Source organism: Oryzias melastigma, linkage group LG17 (genome assembly GCF_002922805.2).
Source record: "Oryzias melastigma strain HK-1 linkage group LG17, ASM292280v2, whole genome shotgun sequence".
Lineage (NCBI taxonomy): Eukaryota > Metazoa > Chordata > Actinopteri > Beloniformes > Adrianichthyidae > Oryzias > Oryzias melastigma.
The window spans coordinates 19,539,300-19,558,000 of NC_050528.1; the positions used below are offsets into that span (position 1 = coordinate 19,539,300).

The 18,701-nt window shown below is 43.5% G+C and overlaps 1 protein-coding gene across 5 annotated transcripts in view; it reads right to left on the reverse strand.

The window, feature by feature from the left end:
- Nucleotides 1–4,281: 4,281 nt before the first annotated feature.
- chd7 (chromodomain helicase DNA binding protein 7) overlaps nt 4,282–18,701 on the reverse strand; it is a 94,062-nt gene continuing 79,642 nt past the window's right edge. For all 5 annotated transcript variants that reach the window (XM_024273350.2, XM_024273346.2, XM_024273349.2 and 2 more), the window contains exons 27-41: nt 17,516–17,619; nt 14,678–14,807; nt 14,311–14,417; nt 13,783–14,200; nt 13,501–13,709; nt 10,788–11,762; nt 10,535–10,701; nt 10,022–10,273; nt 9,752–9,922; nt 8,220–8,453; nt 7,933–8,145; nt 7,704–7,844; nt 7,529–7,633; nt 7,280–7,460; nt 4,282–7,210 (exon numbers count right to left, since the gene is read on the reverse strand). In XM_024273350.2, the coding sequence (XP_024129118.1) occupies nt 6,237–7,210; nt 7,280–7,460; nt 7,529–7,633; nt 7,704–7,844; nt 7,933–8,145; nt 8,220–8,453; nt 9,752–9,922; nt 10,022–10,273; nt 10,535–10,701; nt 10,788–11,762; nt 13,501–13,709; nt 13,783–14,200; nt 14,311–14,417; nt 14,678–14,807; nt 17,516–17,619 (4,381 nt within the window). In that variant the 3' untranslated portion in view covers nt 4,282–6,236. The remainder of the gene's footprint in view (nt 7,211–7,279; nt 7,461–7,528; nt 7,634–7,703; nt 7,845–7,932; nt 8,146–8,219; nt 8,454–9,751; nt 9,923–10,021; nt 10,274–10,534; nt 10,702–10,787; nt 11,763–13,500; nt 13,710–13,782; nt 14,201–14,310; nt 14,418–14,677; nt 14,808–17,515; nt 17,620–18,701) is intronic.

Consider the following 18,701-nt stretch of genomic DNA (forward strand, 5'->3'; position numbering starts at 1 on the left):
CACAGGGGAGTCGGAAAGAAGGAAAAACATGTGAATTATACTGCACCACCAACAAAGGCATACAATTAGAAGTAAATAAAAAAGTAGAGGAGAGGAGAAGTAGATGGAAAAGAGGACAGAGCCCCAGTGCACCATACTTTCCCCAGCTTCTAACTTCTAGCAGCCTTCTATGTTATTATGTAGAGAATATACATATTTCATAATTTATATTGCAAGCATATATTGGAGAAGTATGTGATTATAATAATTATTTCCCCAAACTTCAGAACAGTATGGGAGCATTATGTTAATTATTCTATGATTACTGGCTAGTCTGGCAGAACGCCTGTCCAAATAGGAATGTTTTAAGGCTAGTTTTGAAGGTAGAAACTGTACCTGCCTCTCTGACATGAGCTGGGAGCTTATTCCATAGAACAGGAGCTTGATAGCTGAAGGTTCTACCTCCAACTGTACTTTTAGAAATTCTAGGAACTACAAGCAGTCCAGCATTTTGTGAACGAAGTGTTCTGACTGGTTGGTAAGGAACTATGAGATCTCTAATATAGGATGGGGCCACACCATTCAGAGCCTTATATGTTAACAGGAGGATTTTTCCACACAAATGTTTTTGAAAAAAGGATTTGGTTACTTTTTACTGAACAATAATTTCTGTTTTTTAATCCACTGGCAGAAGAGCAGCCTCGAATCATGAAACTACCTCTTTCTTTTATAAAGTAAGAAAGTGTCCTTATGAAAAGGAAACTGAAAAGCAGAAGTTCAACATTAAATATACTTATAATTAAATTCTGTGGTGTATTTCTCAGGGGAGTAAAAAAGCGAAAACAGAATTCTCTGTATAAGTTTGTGTTCTACAATAATTTTCCGTAAATTGTGATATTCCATTGTGCTTTATAAGTCAGTCTGTACAGCGGTGTAGCGGTTCACTCTCATCTCTCATCTCTCAGCAAACAGGTGCTGATTTGAATCCCATTGGGGTCCTTTCTGTCCAAAAACATGTTTCATAGCTTTCATGAAGATTCTGTTCTGTCCCAACATGTGAATGTGTGATTATGTGGCAACCCATCCAGGGTGCAACAGTAGCTAGGATAGGCTCCAGCAACCCTGTGACCTCAAAAGCGATTCAGTGATAGATGGACGGTTTCATGAGTCAGAGTGGCTTCTTGTTGGTTATAGATGAGCAAAATCCATGACATTTTTTAAGACATTTGTGTTTGTTCTCTTTCTAGCACGTTTCCTAAAACTTTTTTATTTTTTTTTATTTATGTCTCAAAATGTTTTTAGGGAGTGCAAGGTGTAGCAGACATATGGGGGTGATGTTTAATGAAACAAAGTAAGAGAACACATGAGACAAAAGAAGAATCTGACTTTTCTAATTTAAAATGCAAAAAAAGACGATAAAAATTTGAGATAACAGGAGATAAAAGTACAAACCATCTTTGAGGTAATCTTACCTGTATAAAATGTATCACATCTACAAGTTTATTGACCATGTATGTGTAGGGTAGGAAGAAAACTAATTGAAATTAATTGGTTTTAATTGATTTTCTTCGGTCTATAAAAACACAAAAACACTAACATTTCACAGCCTGTCTGAGAAACTCCACAACCGTGACTGTAACGCACAAGTTCAGAGTAACGTTGAGTATTTTCACGCGAAGGAAAAGAAAAGCGAAGTCCTGCACACTGTCCACTGGCTGACGCACAGCCGCAGCAGCAGGTCCTGGCTGTCAGTTTGGGAGACGTCAGCAGCTTCAGTGGGAGAGAAGCCATTTGTGACGGCTGGCTGGACCGGTGAGAGCGTGCACGCACGCATCACGCTGGGTTACTGTACACACTACAGCACTGCAGCCTCACCAGACTCCAGATGAGGAACCTGCTAAACTTTAAATTCATAGAAATTAAAAAAAAAAACATTGAAGGTCGATGAAATTTCAATATGAGCCGGGATGTTTATTGTATTAAGGTTTATGTAACAGAGAGGGAAGTTTAGTTAAAAAATTTAATTTAATCTTTTACTGTATTTAAAGACGTCCTTGATGAACCTCAGAAGAATTTCTTAGTTAAATATAATTATTTTTGAGGCCAGCTTTCATCTCCACGATTGTTGCCATCATGGCCAAATATTTTGTCACTGTGCCAGAACTTTTTTTAAGATGTCAGTTGGGATGAAAAAAAAAGAAGACTATGATGAACTTAAAAGACCTGTACTAGAACACAAATTCTACTTTAAATATGATCAGAGATTTACAGAAATGTACACAAAGCCATTTCAAAAATGAACATTTGTGACTTGTCTGTTACCAATTAACTAGTGGTTACTTTTTAACCTGTTAACTGTCATGTTTAATACAGGAAGTGTGGGTTTCAGCACTATTGCAACCAGAAAACCAGAGACCAAAACACAAGGTTAAAGCAAACAAAACAAAAATGGAACAGTAACAAAAATCTAGAAAAATGCTTCATCTTTTTTTTTTGCATTTTGGATTACAAAAATAACAAATTATGGGGAGATTAGTTAATCTGTAATTAAATTAATTAGATCCAAAAGCCAAAATATTCCAAATATAACTAATTTCAGACTTGTAATCAGATTACAAACCTGTTTTCAGGTTATTTAAAAGTGTAATACAGTATTACATGTGTAATCAAACAAAAAATATCTAGCTAACATATATATTGGACTATAAGTCACATTTTTAGGAGAAATTTATTTAACAAAATTCTGGACCAAGAACAGATATTTTATATTTTCTAGTTTGTTTTTTTTATCTAGAAAAAATATTTAATCTTTTTTTGCATGTAGAGTACAATAACTAGTAAAATTACACAAGTTTTGATTAGATTACTGACTTTGTAATCAAATTATTTGATCTAGAAACCAAAATGTTCCAAATATAACTAATTTCAGACTTGTAATCAAAAATACACAAAATGTAATCAGATTACAAACCTGTTTTCAGGTTATTTAAAAGTGTAATACAGTATTACATGTGTAATCAAACAAAAAATATCTAGCTAATATATTTATTTTGGACTATAAGTCACATTTTAGGAGAAATTTATTTAACAAAATTCTGGACCAAGAACAGATTTTTATATTTTCTTAGTTTTTTTTTTTAATCTAGAAAAATATTTAATCTTTTTTTGCATGTAGACTACAATAACTAGTAAAATTACACAAGTTTTGATTAGATAACTAACTTTGTAATCAAATTGTTTGATCTAGAAACCAAAATATTCGAAAATATAACTTATTTCAGACTTGTAATCAAAATACACAAAATGTAATCAGATTACAAACCTGTTTTCAGGTTATTTAAAAGTGTAATACAGTATTACATGTGTAATCAAACAAAAAATATCTAGCTAATATATTTATTTTGGACTATAAGTCACATTTTAGGAGAAATTTATTTAACAAAATTCTGGACAAAGAACAGATTTTTATATTTTCTTAGTTTTTTTTTAAATCTAGCATGTAGACTACAATAACTAGTAAAATTACACAAGTTTTGATTAGATAACTTTGTAATCAAATTATTTGATCTAGAAACCAAAATATTCAAAAATATAACTTATTTCAGACTTACACAAAATGTAATCTGATTACAAAACCTGATTTTATGTCAGTTAAATTGTAATACAGCATTAACTTGTTAGCAAATCAAAAGATTTGTGGCTACTGTATATTCTTTTTTACTATTAGTAAAAATTACTATTAGAAGGGACTTCATCCATTCGTCCCCGACTGGTTTAACTCTCAATGTGCGTTCAATAGTATTTTGTATGTAGGGCCGGAAAACAGTCATAAAAACTTGCGTAGTTGTGCGTAAGAGCGAGTTTTGAACGGGGAAGCCCAAAATGAGCATTTATGAGTGTTCACATGAACTTTTTATTGTAAGTGGTCACTTGAGCGCCCATAGTCGAAGTTGGTGTGAAGGTAGCGTGAGACTTGGCGCTACTTTTTCCGAATTGGCATCAGTAACAAATACTGACACATACAGTGCCCTCTAGTGGTTATTTCTATTAATTCAGAAAAAAAGAAAAATCACATAAATCACACCCTGCCAAAAAAAATGCAGCTTATACTTAAAACATATAATAAAAACACTATATTGTTTTCTATTAAATTTCTATGTTTGCAATTTTTTAAATGAATCCAAGTCTAGTTATTACAGAACTGCTCGTGAACGTACACATGCTGGTGCTACTGTAGCTTCAGCTAAAACAATAGGAATATCTGCTCCAAAATGAAAGTGAATGATGAGACGGAGGCGGATGGTTGGTTTCCTAGGCGAATATCATGATTCACTTTTATTAAAAGCATCATAGCTACAATTCATCATACATGATGTTTCCAAAAAACAAAGGAAAAAAAAAACACATTTACATGGTATGTCTGTAAACTTCAAGGCTAGATAAGAAATTTGAGGTAATGCTCTTCAGCTTGCTGGCTAAAAGTAACAAAAAGTCCTTTTTTTTCAAGAAAAGTAGCTAAGTAATAAAGGTACCTGATTACTTTTTACTCTTTAACACCAGTGCATCAACAGGAACAGAGTGAGACAAGACTGATTGCAGTACTTCTTAGTCATGGTTACAGTTTTTACGTTTGTTTTTCGTTTCATATGACACTTGTGGTTAATCATGTCGTGTGCGTGTGTGTCGGGAGAGTGACGAAACATTCACAAGCTGCCTCGGTTATTGCTGTCTCAGCGTTTGAGAGGAGAGCGGCCGTCGTCGTGGCGACTCCCTGCATATGCTGGCTGTGATAGCGAGCGTGAACAAGAGCGGGCCACAGCGCCGGCTTGAATGTACTTTCAAAGATCTGAACCACTTGCAGCACTTGATTTCACTTGAACTGGCCTTTTGGGGATTCGGGGGGGAGGGGCGGGGCGACAAATCAAGCACCGCTCGTGCTTTTCAAGTATTTTAAACTTACGGGCAGAGTGGAACTTTATGCTTTAACAGCTCCGGGTTGGAGGGGGGCGAAGTGTCTCAGTCCTGTTTTTCGGTCAGGCCTGGTGTCAGTGTGTGTGACTAGAGCAACAGTCTTATCAGAGTAGGTCACCTTGGAGCAGCACTTGGTCTGGAACTACCGGGATGTGAATGTTTTTGCGGCGTAGGAAGGGGAGGGACCAAAAAAAAAAAAAACAGCTTTAAAACCTGAAATATCACATCCCTGTGTGGACCAGCGCTCCCATTAATTCACAAAGTCCTCCGGCGGAGGACAGCTGGTTTCAGTAGCATGAAGCGGACCAATCAGAAGGCCTGATTGGCGGCAGACCCAGCCCGCCTGCCACCCCGTACACCGAAAAACCGGCCGCCTCGAGGGGGGAGGATTCAGATGTGGCAGTAGGAAGGAGGTGCGACTGGTTTTCAGTGTGGGACTGGGTTTAACAGTATCGGTTCGGCGCCTCATCAGGAGTGCGCGTACTCAAAAAGGAAGAGTTGTTTGTGGGGGGGGGCGAGTCCTCGAAGACACAAGTACACAAAATCAAAGGGCTTCTTAGTGTGTGTAGTGGTAGACACCTGAACAAGAAATCAAGTACATGTCCGGATGTGCGAGACAAAATTCTTCTCATCGTTTATTTTCCTCATCAGAGTCTACCTGGTCTGATATGTGAGAACTACAAAAAAAACAAAAAACAGCTCAGTCAACTCCAATACCCACAATTCCTTTTGCAGCAGCTTTGTCAGACAGACAGCCGGTTTGCTGTAATGCCGTTTTATCGTTTGAGAACTGATGTCAGAAAAAGCACGAGACGTGGCGTTTTTCTTGGCTTAATGAGACGCTGCTAACAACAAAACAGACAAAAAAATTAAAAAAGGAGGAGGCAGAAATGAAAAAAATAAAGACTCAGGAGCTGAAAGCAGCAATAATAATAATATAATAATAGAAGCACTATTGGAAACTTGTGAAATCCTATCTGAGAGGAAACGAAATGCGGAAAGAACAAATCTTTGAGGAGCCGAGCTGCGAGCGGCGGAGGTTTTCCCTGACTACACTATCAATCAGAGAGATTTAACTTAACACAAACACACCTGTCCTCTCTGACGCAGAGTAAATACACCTGGCCAAACAATAAAGACAGAAGGGAAAAAAATCATAAAAAACAACAACAAAACAACAGAATTCTTAATAGTTTGGATATTTGTGGAGGCGTGTAAACGTGGTGGGGGGTCAGAGGGGAGGAAATGTTCAAGGCCGGTCAGTTTCATGTTCAGTCACTCCTGCCCTACTGTGGAGACGCCGCCGCCTCTTCCTCATCCTCCTCCTCTCCTCTTTCTTCCAGAGTGGGCTGTTGGGCTTCACCGCTCGTCTCCCCCTCAGCCAAGTCCCTCCGTCCCCCTCCCTGTGCGTCCTCATCCTCCTCCTCCTCATCGGCTGCAGCTTTCACTTCCCCCTTCTTGTCCTCCTCCTCTTCATCCCTCGAGGCGGTCGGGGTCGTGGCGCTGCCGCCCAGCGCTCCAGCCATGGCGCTCTGCAGCTCAGCCAGGGTGGAGGCGGTGGGGAAGCCAGGTAGGCTGAGTCCTCCGAGGCCCGGGGGCAGGAACATGGAGGGGTACAGGAGCCCGGGAGCCATGGTGGAGATGAGGAAGGGGTTGAATGCCAGGGAGTTGGCAGACATGCCGGCAGCCGCCAGCAGGGCGGCGGCATCGCCATTGATGGAAACATCTGTCGATGAGTCTGCGGCTGGCAGCTTCACCGCTCCGTCGCCGGCAGACTTCTGCATTCCCTCTGAGCCGCCCTCGCCTTCCATCTTCCTCTTCTTCGTCTTCAGCCCCTCCTCATTGGCCTCCTGCTCATCCTCCACCTCATCACCATCATCTTCATCTATCTCCTCTCTCTTCCTCTTTACGGTCTCCTCTCCGTCTGCTCCCTCTGCCTCCATGGTTCCGTTGCTCGCCGCCGTGGTGACGGTGGAGTTGGTCGCAGAGGGGGCAGCAGAGGCTGTCGCCAAGTTACCGGCGAAGAGCCCGCCGAGGCTGAACATGTTCGGGAGGGCGGCCATATTGGGCAGGCCTCCCATACCTGGCAGCATGAGGGGCAGCATGGAGGCAGCGGCGGCGTTGGCGGCACTCTGCTTGGGGTCGGTGGGAGGAGGGAAGGCCATCAGCCCAGCAGCCAACTGGAGAGACTGGAGGCTCTGGAGAGACGACAAGTCCATCCCTCCAAACAGGCTGTTGAGGAGCAGAGGGTTGATTCCTCCTGCAGACAAACGCAGACTCAGAACGGAGCAAACACACAATCAGCTTCGCGTCAGACGCTCCGGCTTACCTGCTGATGAAGCCGCAGTCGCCAGCGACGCCTGCGCAGCCTGAGCTGCAGCTGCTGCTTGGGCAGCGGCGGCTGCTTTGGCGATCTCAGATTTGGGCCGTCTCCCCCGGCGACGCACGCCCTCCTCCCTGACGACAGGGCCGGTCAGAAGTCGGTCAAACATGGCTTCTGGGAGGAAACCCTGAAAAAGAGCATTTCTGTTAAAGGAGTTCAAACCTCTCAGATCCATCAGCTCAGTTGGGTACAAACCGACTGCTTGACGATTTCTGTCCAATCAGGCGCGATAGAAAACTCCGGGTTCTCCAGTAACCACCTTGGAAGCTCCTTCATTGGTGGAGCCATAGCCCCGCCCATCTACACAACAATTAAAGGTGTTTTAGGGGATGAAATGATTTAAAAAACAAATTCTCAAACTGGTCTTCACCTTGCGTCCGTTTCGTCTGTTCACCACAGGGACCCTCTCATCCCCCGTCAGGGTGTTGATGTCGATTTTGTTTGGGTTTCGACAGCGGTGGCGTTTCTGCTTCGGCTTGGAGAACTGAGACAGCAGCATCTCCTCGCTCTTCTGCAGAAACGTAAAAAAGCAGGATTTAAAAAAAATAAAAAAAAATCCCCAACAGGCTGATTTCAATGTGGAAATGAGGAGCATTTACTGGTGTGAATCCTGGCATGTCCATGTAGGAGGGGTGCTGCCGCAGCCACTCTCCGAGGTCTTTGTTGGAGAGCGCCGTCTCCTCTTCCTCCATGCTGCCCGACGCCAGCGATCGGGCGCTGGGGCTCTGCTCGGGGACGCTGTGGCCTCTGTGGGGATGAGCCACTTCCTGAACCGAATCCAAAGCCGGGACTTTCTTTTCATCCACGTCGTCCTATACACACAGGGAAATGTTAGCGCTGGAGCTGGAGATGAAATCTGCTTTTAGGATTACTCTGCTCCACATACCCCCCCTCCGGTCCTCTTGTTCCCCATGAACAGCAGCTCCAAGCCCTCCACATTTTTCCTGCGGCCCCGCCTCCGTCGTATCATGGGCAGGTCGGCCTCCAGCGAACCATTGGCTCGGTGTCCGGAGGAAGGGACTTGCTGCAGCAACTCCATCTGAGCCTTCAGGGAGGGGTTCGTCAGAGTGTTGGGGAAGCCAGAGAATGATGGAGAGGCCTTGTGGTGATGGTGCACCCCCTGAAGTGAGAGGAACATTTCAGTAAATCAAACGTGTCACTGTTGTGAAGTATCTTCCAAGCAGACGCCTCTGAGGCGTCATCACGGCCCCTCCCTGTTCGGTATGGAACCGCAAGCTTTTATGCTGCGTATAAAAAAAAACTTGTGTAAACGGACAGATTCCTGTTTGCACCTGCTGTGGTAATCAGGCGCCAGACATCAAAGGGACAGAAAAAAAACCTCAAAGAAGTTCTGCTACAGTACAGAAGTTGAGTTGGGTTGTTCACCCTGCAGGTACACGTGTGGTGATGTTCATGCTGGTGGCGTTTGCTCTGCTAATGCATACTCAAAGGACAAATCTCAATCATGATGTGTTTGTGCCTCTTTCAGTTAAAGATGTCATAATTCAATGTGAACGTGCACTCGGGGACAGCTGTGTAAACAGACTCGTGAGGTGGTTGCATCTTTAACTAGTGTGAGAAGGAGGGTTTAAGACCCGCTCAGATAAAAACTGTTTTTAACATGTTTTTGTGGCATTTTCTCATGATGGAGGACATATATAAAGAAAATTAAGATTAAAATGGCTTTTCTGAGTATTTTTTCCTCTTAATTGTTGTAAATCAGGAGCAGACATTTCCCATCAGGGATCGCCACAGTAAAACAGCTTCCACCGAGTTGCATATTTGATTTGGCGGATTCTTCTGCTGGATGCCCTTCCTGACACAATCCTGAATTTCATCTGGGCTGGGGACAGGCACAGGGAGACCTGGGCTCAGGCCCCTTTGTGGAAGTAGTGTGAATCCTCTTCCATAAGGACCCACACGGGATCATGGGAATCGAACCCTGATTCTGCAGAATCTGACGTAGAAGCTACAATCGATGGGCTAAAAGCTCCCTGCTCCGCTCCTTTCTGATGCACTTATTTAGATCCGTGTACGTCTTTGTTTTCCTTGTCTGAGCTGACATCTAGGGGTGTTGGGAAAAATCAATTTGGCGATATATTGCAATATTTTGTTTGGTGATACTTGTATCAAGTTAAAATGCTGACAAGACGATTTTAATTAATTATTTATGAGCATCTTTCAGCATCTCACTTTTCTTTTCCACCTGAACCCCCAAACGCTAGTTGGCAGCACAGCACACTTTGAGCAGCTCTACTCCGGATCAGTCTCGTTGGTTCAGTCACCCTCGGGGTTTTTGCTGTTATGAGACATGAACTACTTGACCTAGTTTTTGGGAACGCTTTCAAACTAGATTAACTGATGATTGGAGTGGGTCTTTAGAGTGCGATGCAGGTCTGAGGGGGTCACTGCGAGCACCTTGGTGAGGTCTATAGCTTGGTTCTGGGACTCGGCAGCAGCGTGGCTCTCTCTGAGCTGAGCCACCATCTCCATCAGGTTTCTTCGTTTGGCCGCCCGCTCTGCTTCAATCTCGATCTTTCTCCTCCTCCTCCTCCTCTGTCGAGGCACCGTCAGACTTAGAGCGTCCTCCTGCAAAGTCAGGTCAAAAGTTACTTTCTTCCGGTTCAAAGCATAATGAGACCCAGAAAACGTCCGGGTGAAAACTGTGAGGACGGCACAAACGCTCACATGAATCTGCGGTGACGCCCTGTCTTCACTCCCGCTGTACGCCGTATGGATGCCAGCCATGGTCAGCTCCACCAGGCTCCGCCTCTGCAACGGACTCTCCGTCACCATGGATACAGCTGCTGTGGTTGCCGTGGAGCCGTGACCTGGAATGAGGCTGCTGGGGAAGTCAAAGACGTGGCGTCTGTTGACAGGCCACTTTCCCTTCAGCACCGCCTCGCAGATGTTGTCCATCCTGTTGATCATCACTCGATCCTGAGAGGTCAGCAGAGAGAAGTGAGGGGTTAATGGGTCACCCAGTACAAGTTTACCTCAACTCCATGTGGTTCTGGAAAGTACAAATTATACATATATACTATTAAATAGTTTGTAAATGTTTAAAAACAACCAATAAACTGATAAATAGAACTCTGGATGTGAAGTTTCTACAACCGTTTTCAGCTAAAAAAGGGGACACACATCTTCTTAAACACAGTGTGAACAGCTTTACATTGATCCCCGGATCTTTACACTCACTTTAGGCCAAAATGAGAAAGCATAGGCGCGGTCCTGCAGAGCCTGCAGGGCAGAGGTTTCTGCCAGGTCATCGGGGCAAAACCCATCTCTGGTCTCATCCCGAGCGGACATGCTCAGCGACGCGATGCTCTCCTCATCAAAGTTCTTCTGCTCTGACACAGCGCTCACTGTACGGAGAGAGAGGAGGGACATTAAAGCCTGCAAAATTCTGTGTGGAAAACAAGCAGAACAGTCGTCTATTCTGTTGAGATACCTTCAGCTTGAGACGACTTCTCGGATTTGTCGTCATCATCCAGCCTCTCCTCTTCCTCCTCCTCGGGGCTCCTCTCCGTGTCAGCTGACTTTGGTGTTTTGGGGTTCTCCGGGTTATCCTTCTCTTCTTCCTCCTCATCAGTCATTTTGTGGACCAGCTCTAGTTTACCAGTAGTGGCTGCATCTTCTAGGAACTCAGAGCTGGCGTCCTTCTGCTCAGGAATCAAGGTCTCACCTGTCAAATCTTTGTCCAGGTCTTTCTCTGATTTCAAGGCCTCGTCTTCTTCACTGCATTCCTCTTTATGTGCTTCCGGCTCCGGATTTTCAACCTTCAGCTGAGCCTCTTCGGTCTTGATGTCCTTCATTGGTGAACCGAGTGTCTCATCTTTCACTTCATGGGCTTCTCCCTGATTTCCCTCCAGTTCACCGCAGGTTTCTGTCTTGATACATGAAATGCTGTCGACATCTTCTCCTTCAGTTTTAATTTTCATCTCCATCTCTGCCTTCTCTTCCTCCATGTGCACGTCTTTCCCTTCCATCTCCCCCTCTTTAGCGGCAACTTCAGCAGCAGCTGCAGCGCTCGCCAGCTCAGCGGGGGTCAGGAGAGGAGCAGACGCTGCTTCCGTGCCAGCTTTGGCGAGTTCTCCCTGAGCTCCAACGCTAGCACCCGTCCCTCGCTGACTTGTGTAGCGCTGGTGAGCCTCCAGGAAAGCCAGTGAAGGGTCATTTAAGATGTGGTAATCAGTGCGGCTCACGCCGTGCTTAGAGGCTCCCACTAGAAGGTCCCGGTCGTGGCGGCCACACTCCCACCACTCGGGGAGGTCTGGAGAGGGCTGGCAGAGCTTGAGGCGCTCGGCGAGCAGCGGGTGAGGCAGAACCTGCTCTCTGATGCGGCGCAGCAGCTCGATGCGGTACAGGGTGCGGGAGGCCCGTTCCTCTGTGATGGGGTCGATGATCAGTGACGGGTCTGGAAGTTCTGAAGAATCAAAGAAACAGCAAAGTTATTCCTCAGATGATAAAAGTAATTTGTGCCAAGAATGACCTCCTGGAAGAGGACTGTAATGAGCATTTGAATACTCGGATATTTACAATCTGTTCCAAAGAAAATTAGCATGAATATTTGTGATATCTGAGATCGCCAATTTTATTACAATTTAGTATACTAGACTAGAGTATAATAAAAAAACACACATTAGGCAATGTAAATATTCTAAAACAGGAGAATACATTTGGATTTTAAATACATAAACTAAACGAACCAAATGCACTAACTACTGTGAGAGGAAGTCAACAAATCTTCAAAGTCAGAGAAGGTTCTCATTTTCAAAGTAAAACTACCGAATGTTATCTGTAGATGAAAAAAAAAAGTTTAGCTGAATAAAATAAGTTCTAAAATAACAGTTTGATTTAAATGTAGAAGGAAATTTGAGTGCTGTCAATTGATTAAAACAATCATCAGATTGATCACACTTTTTGGATATGGTTAATCACAATGGTCCGGGTGAATACTCGATTCTGATTGGCTGTTAGGTGTGGATGTACACCTAAAAAAGAAGTTCCGGTCATACAGCCCAAATGTTTTATATCATGATGCAGGCTTCTTTAAAACCAATTTTTCCTTCATCATCTGGACAAAAACAAGCAGTAAGGTGAACTTTCTCTCTGAACTGATGTTTTATTAAACCTATTATGACAATCAGCATTTATATTGCTTTCCTTTAACGCTGCAGTCGAAGTCTGCCAGCTCGGCAACGTGTTGCGTTACCGTGACAACGGACCGGACCACATATCAAATAGTCACTTTTTGTGAAAAAGCAATCTAAACTGAAAACAAAACAACAATAAAGTAAAAAACATTGACTGAATATTTATTTCTTTTCCTAAGTGACCATGATATGAGTGGGATAATGCTCGAAGAAGTTTGCATTATCAGAAATTAACGAAAGCAGTAGAAGGCTGAACCATCAGCCGTGAAGCGGAAGACGGTTACTTTAAGTGTAATTAATCTGGATTAATAAATATTAATGTGGTAATTATTTTTTAAATTAATCGCATTAACGTTTTATGTGACATCATATGAACTGGTGAAGAACCTCTACTAGAATGTATCTGTAAAATGTTCATCTAAAGTGTGGGAGTTTTTTGGTGATTCCACTAAAGACTGAAACATTCAGTTAGTAAAACACGTGTGTTGGAAACACTTGTCAGCTTAGATTGAAGAACTGTGATTGTTTTTTTTATTTCATACAGTCATTTCTTATGAAATAAAATAATTATTGAGGTGTTGCCTTCTCTTCATTTACCATCTTCTTGTTGTTAATCTAAACTTTGAGGATGGAAAAACTGTGGAGAACATTTTCAGGTTTTGTTGTTAAATGATCCAAAGCAACAGCGATGTTTATGTTTTGTGTCCTACTAAAGTTAACCAGGAAGTTGAGAGCCAAATGTTTGAGCGTGACATTGTTTAAAAAGATAAACTTAGTTTCTTTCTTTCAAAATCTTGTGTTTTTATCCATTTTGTCTTATTGATTTTGATCTCCTTTTCTAAATAAAGGTATAATTGATGCAATTAAATGCATATTTTGATTTTCATACATCTAGTAAGAATACATACTGTGTGTATGGGAACCCTTAAGGCATAATAAATCAAGGTTTGATATGTGAATCGTTGATCGCCACTTAAGAAATGATCCACAGGAAAGCGGGTGTTCTACCTGCTTCATTTTTGATCTGCATCCTGCAGACGCGTTTGCACATGGCGATGAAGGAGTAGTAGTATTTCTCCAAGCTCTCGTCTGTTTTCTTGTCGAGCCGAGCGAAGGCCCTGAACTGCGCCCAGTCGAACTTCTGCCGCTGGGTGTCAAAGACCACCCCGAAGGTGGAAACAACGCGGTAGAAATCTGCCTCCTCACGCCGCGTCCATCTGTGAAATAAACAGTTAGCTTTAAAGCATTTACTAAACCTACATAACCATCAAGAGTTGTATATCACTCTACCTCTGTCGTCTCTCTTTGTAGTACATGGCTCCATCAGTCAACAGGGAGCTGGTGGTCATCACTGGGGAAGTTTCTGGCAGGAACTGAGCACCTTTGGCAAAGTATGCACTTCCCTTGGCCAAATACGGGCTTCCTTCTGTTATGAACACCCCCGCGCCATCTTGAATGTAAGATGCTGCTGCTCCTCCGGCTTCAGGAACCATGGCGATGGAAGGCAGGAACTCCCTGCGTCGTCGGCGGCGCCCATCGGGTCGGTTGAGCGCCTCCTGGCGGAGCTGCTCTCTCCGGTTGGAGCGCTGGTAAGCCGTGATCAGACGGCGCAGACGGGCCGTCAGAGCGGAGGCCGCTGGCCAGTAGAGCCGCTCGTTGGAGCCAGAAGCCCCGCCCACAGAAGGTTGACCGTTTTCGCCCGATTTAACTGTAGTGACGGAAAACGATAATGATCACTCTGCGCATTAAAAAGCCAACTCCACTGGATTTCTCCGTGGAACAACTGTCATCGCTTAATGAGTTTAATTCCACACTCACCTTCAGCCTCCCCCTCCACCGTGTCGTCCAGCGGAGAGTTGGTGAAGTCATCCATGTCATCTTTGAAAGGCATTCGGAGCGGCTTGTACTCTGGATCCTCATCCTCACTGCAGAATTAGGCAGACGTGTTCTTCACTTTAAAAATCTAATCATCGTTGCTAAACAACAACCAGCTTAATAACGATAATCGACTTAATCAATGAGTCGATTAACAGATCAATCTGTCTGAGGCAAAATGTTATTAGAATCAACCTATACCGTTTTAAAATGGCTTCAAAATGAAACTTCTGTGAGTTATAAACCCTCATGTATGATGTGGAAATGTTCGACTATGAGGGCTGGAGAGTGAGGAGGCGCTCCCTCTTACCCCTCAACACCATCTGCCATCATGTCAGATCCCCTTTGCTCAGCGGCGATCGCTTTGGCGTCTGGCATGCCCACTCGCTCCAAGAAACACAGGGTGGGGTCTGCGCGCATCGAGTTGTACTTCTCATAACCTGAAAACAAAGACAGACAAGGATTGTCGATGGCTGAACTCGCGCAAAAAAAGCCGCAGCAGAAAGACTTACTGGTTACTTTTTAATAAGCGGCAGCTAAAAGCAAACTCTTAAAAGGAGAGAGGAAAGTAAGTTGCGCTTTTTAAACTCAAACGCTTTAGAGTCCAACACAAAGTCAGACGCACACAGCATCCATATTAGATGAAGGAACACAAAAACAGCAGCAGAAGGGCAGACCCCAGGAGCCAGCTGCTGACAAGACAGCCTCTGTGCCTGTGTGTGCCTGCGTTCTGCATGTGTGCCGATCCAAGCCAGCCTGCAGGTGCTTATTTGTGCTGAGGAGAAAGACAGCGAGAGGAGGCAAACGTGTGTGCGTGGAGTTGGTGAAAGTGAGCCGCTGTGTGGAAGAAACTGTGCGTGTCTGTCCGTTAGGAGCGTTCAAGCAGAACAGATTAGAACGTGCAGATCCTACAGAGACGTCGGGAAGGAGAGGGGGCCGAAGACAAGAATTTAAAGACCCACTCTGATGGAAATGGTGGTTTTGATGTTTTTAACGTGTTCTTGTGGCATTTTTCCTTATGATGAAGGACACAGAGGAAGTTAAGCTTAAAATTTAATTTCTTTACTCAAATTGTTGTAAATCAGAAGCCGACGAAAAAATTCAGCATATTTGTGACATAGAAAATACACGAGCTCCACACTGATGCATCCACTTGCAGACAAATAGATCCAAGTACGTCTTTGTTTTCCTCATCAGAGTTGGCATCTGGCTCAAAACTGTACGACATGATAGCTTTAATATTGTTCGCCATTTTTGTCGCACCGCTAACGTTAGGCTGGAGTTGTGAGGGGCTGTAAGCTAGTGGAAGAGGACGTAAACAAATGGGTGATGGGAAATGTGGGCGGGGACCAGTCGGCAACAGTCCCACCCACAACTCAGAGGCAAAATTCTAACGAACTACAGTGCTCCCCCGCTTATTCACATTTCTTTATTCGTGGTTTCACGTATTGGCAGATTTTAGTCACGTGACTCTTCCAGTTTGTCACAAAACTCTGACAAGTCGAGACGCTTGTATGAAGCTTTTGTGTCCGAAGGAGGGGCTGAGGTGCATCTCTGCTCCCCACCGGCTACCCCCTTCCCTCTCTCCATGCCCCTGCTTGGAGAAATGGCATCAGCTGACCTGGAAATGGCCGAAAAAAATCCTGATCTGCTGAAGAAGATAATCATGGAGGATAATTATCATTCAGAGCAGCTGTTTTTTATGGATGAACCAGCCTCTTCTGGAAGAAGATGCCTTCTCACGCTTATTTGATGAGGGAGGAAGCACGCATTCCTGGTTTTAAAGGAGCTGTACCATGAAAAAGTAACTTTTTGAGATTTTACGTGAATTACACTGTTCATTCCTCACTGTAAAGAACCCTAAAGCGGTATTTTGATCCAATCACGCATTTCTGAGTAATCCTCTAAAAAACCTGCGGTCTCAGCAGCAGCTCCTCCCATCCCAGAGAAAACGAGCAGGTCCTCACAATTTGACGTCAGAGTAAGACAGCCCCTTTCAGGAAGAGTCTGCTAGCACCGTCGTTTTACTTCCAGATAGGAAAAAAACTCATGAAAAATAACTAATATAAATAATTTGTTTTTTAGTGTTCCAAAGGTGATATATGATCATATGTATGGATGTAGTTCACTCAGAAAATCCTGGTGTGGCCTCTTTAAAAGGCACAGAGAGACAGAGTGATACTCCTCATCTGCGTAATAAAGGACGCTGCATCCCTGCAAATAGGGGGGTAGGGGGGGTGGAACGACACTGTACTGCCGCTCTGCAGAAACCATGTCTTTGAAAGCAACACACGTTTTTAGGTTTAGGCTAAAAACAGCATAATCATGAAAATGGGAATGCTTTCAAAATACCTCAAAAGTTCATTAGAGTGGGACTTAAAAAAAAAAAAGCATAAAAGAAAAAAATGTTAAAATGTATATGCAGAGGTGGAGGGCAGAGGAGAAAGATTGAGGAGGGCCACAGTAAAACATCACCGCCTCTCCTCTCCACCACATTTCAATTAGGAAAGATGTAAGGCATTGTTCCTAACCGTCGCTCTGTCTTTCACAGAGCTCTGCGCCCGCAGCCAAACGTTAATCATCAGGGCCTTTATAGGCCATCACTCTTCTGTATGTTCACCATTGTTTTGTGTGGCTGTGTGTGTCTGCTCACAGCTCACCGTGTGTGTGTGTTGGTCCCCCTGAAGGGCCTCACTGGTGAATAAGGATTATGATTAAGGGGAGAGCGCTATTGTGTTGCGCTGTGTGTGCTTATGTGTGAGTGTGTATGTGTCCTAATTGAATCATAGAAGGTGGCAATGATGGAAAAATTATGACAATTATTCCAAATTAATATGAATGAGGGTCTGAGTCCAAGACAAACTGTAACATTTCCAAACAGCCAGCACTGAAGTGACGTGGAGCTAAAGATTGCCATTTGAGAGCCCAGATTAACCTTGTTGATAACATTAACACCTGTATCACCTGTACACTCTCACAGCCAGCAGTGAAAACAGCCATCGATACGCTAAGCCAGCCGACTGGGCGCCACCGTGGCAACGCCAATCAACCAGGGGCAGCAGAAGTGGGTGGTGCATGCACTCACGCGGTATCACGGTGATGTGATGCATGTGCAGCTGGAATGAACGTGTGTTATGGTCTGAGTTACCGTGTTTAAAGACGCCGACGAGCAGGGACTTGTCAGCCTCGCTGTCCCACCAGTCAGCTGGGACCTCGGCGTGGAACGGCTGAGGAATCCAGACGTCCAGGACGCTGTGACAGAGAAACAACCAGCTCAGCACTTACTCCAGGAAAACATTTACAATTTTTAAAACAAGAAAAAAAAAGTCAAAATAGAAACTGACGTAAAAACAAATATTAAGGCGGGATGACCTTTTTATCCAAACAAATAATCAAATTACACAACATAAACTGGTTTGGATGCTTTACAATTTAAAAGATTTTTGCTTGTAATTCTGAGATTTTTTACATCCGTTATGAAGATTGGAGCAGCTCACTTAAAGCTCAAGGAAAGCCGAGGGTGAGATCTTAATCTAGATGAGTTGAAGCAGAGATGTTGAAGCTGCTGGTCCGGGGAAGCGGAGAGTTAGGAGGCAGGAGTTTAAATTAAGGTTCTACAGGGAATCACAGGATAATCTTGGATCACTGATGAGGGATTATTGGAGATACAGTATTATGTGATTCAGCCAGACGAGGCTAAGTATCATGTTTTTATGATGCTTTTTCAGACGAATTTGGGAGAAGACAGAGATGGAAAGTATTTAGGAGGGGGGATCACAGCGCTTGTTAAAGACCCACTCGGATAAAAATTGTGTTTTTAACATGTTCTTGTGGCATTTCTCTCACGATAGAGGACATATCTAAAGAAAATAAGCTTAAAAATCGCATTTCTGAGTATTTATTTAAATAAATTGTTGTAAATCAGGAGCAGACAGAAAAAAAAAGTTTGAAAAAGAGCTTATTTGGGATGTAGATAATACAATAGACTGTCCTGTTACACATCCCAATGGGAAGGGGAGGAGGAATTGCTCCATTCCAGCCGACAATTATTGCCGCTCTGGAAAAACAATGTCCTAGAATATCGCACAATTTTTTTGTAGCTAAAAATGGCATCATCACAACTAGAAGACCAAATTTTTAAATAGGTCAACAGAAGGTCTATTTTAGGTAGATTTCTATAAAGAAACGCCTTTGAAATTCAGAAAATAAACTCTTTTTCTACCCAGACACCAGAATATTTTCAAGGTTTTTAGGTAAGTTTCTTAATATTTTTTCCACTGAACTTCAGTGGTCGCACTAAACTGCTGGTACCATTGACTGTATTTGAGAACTGG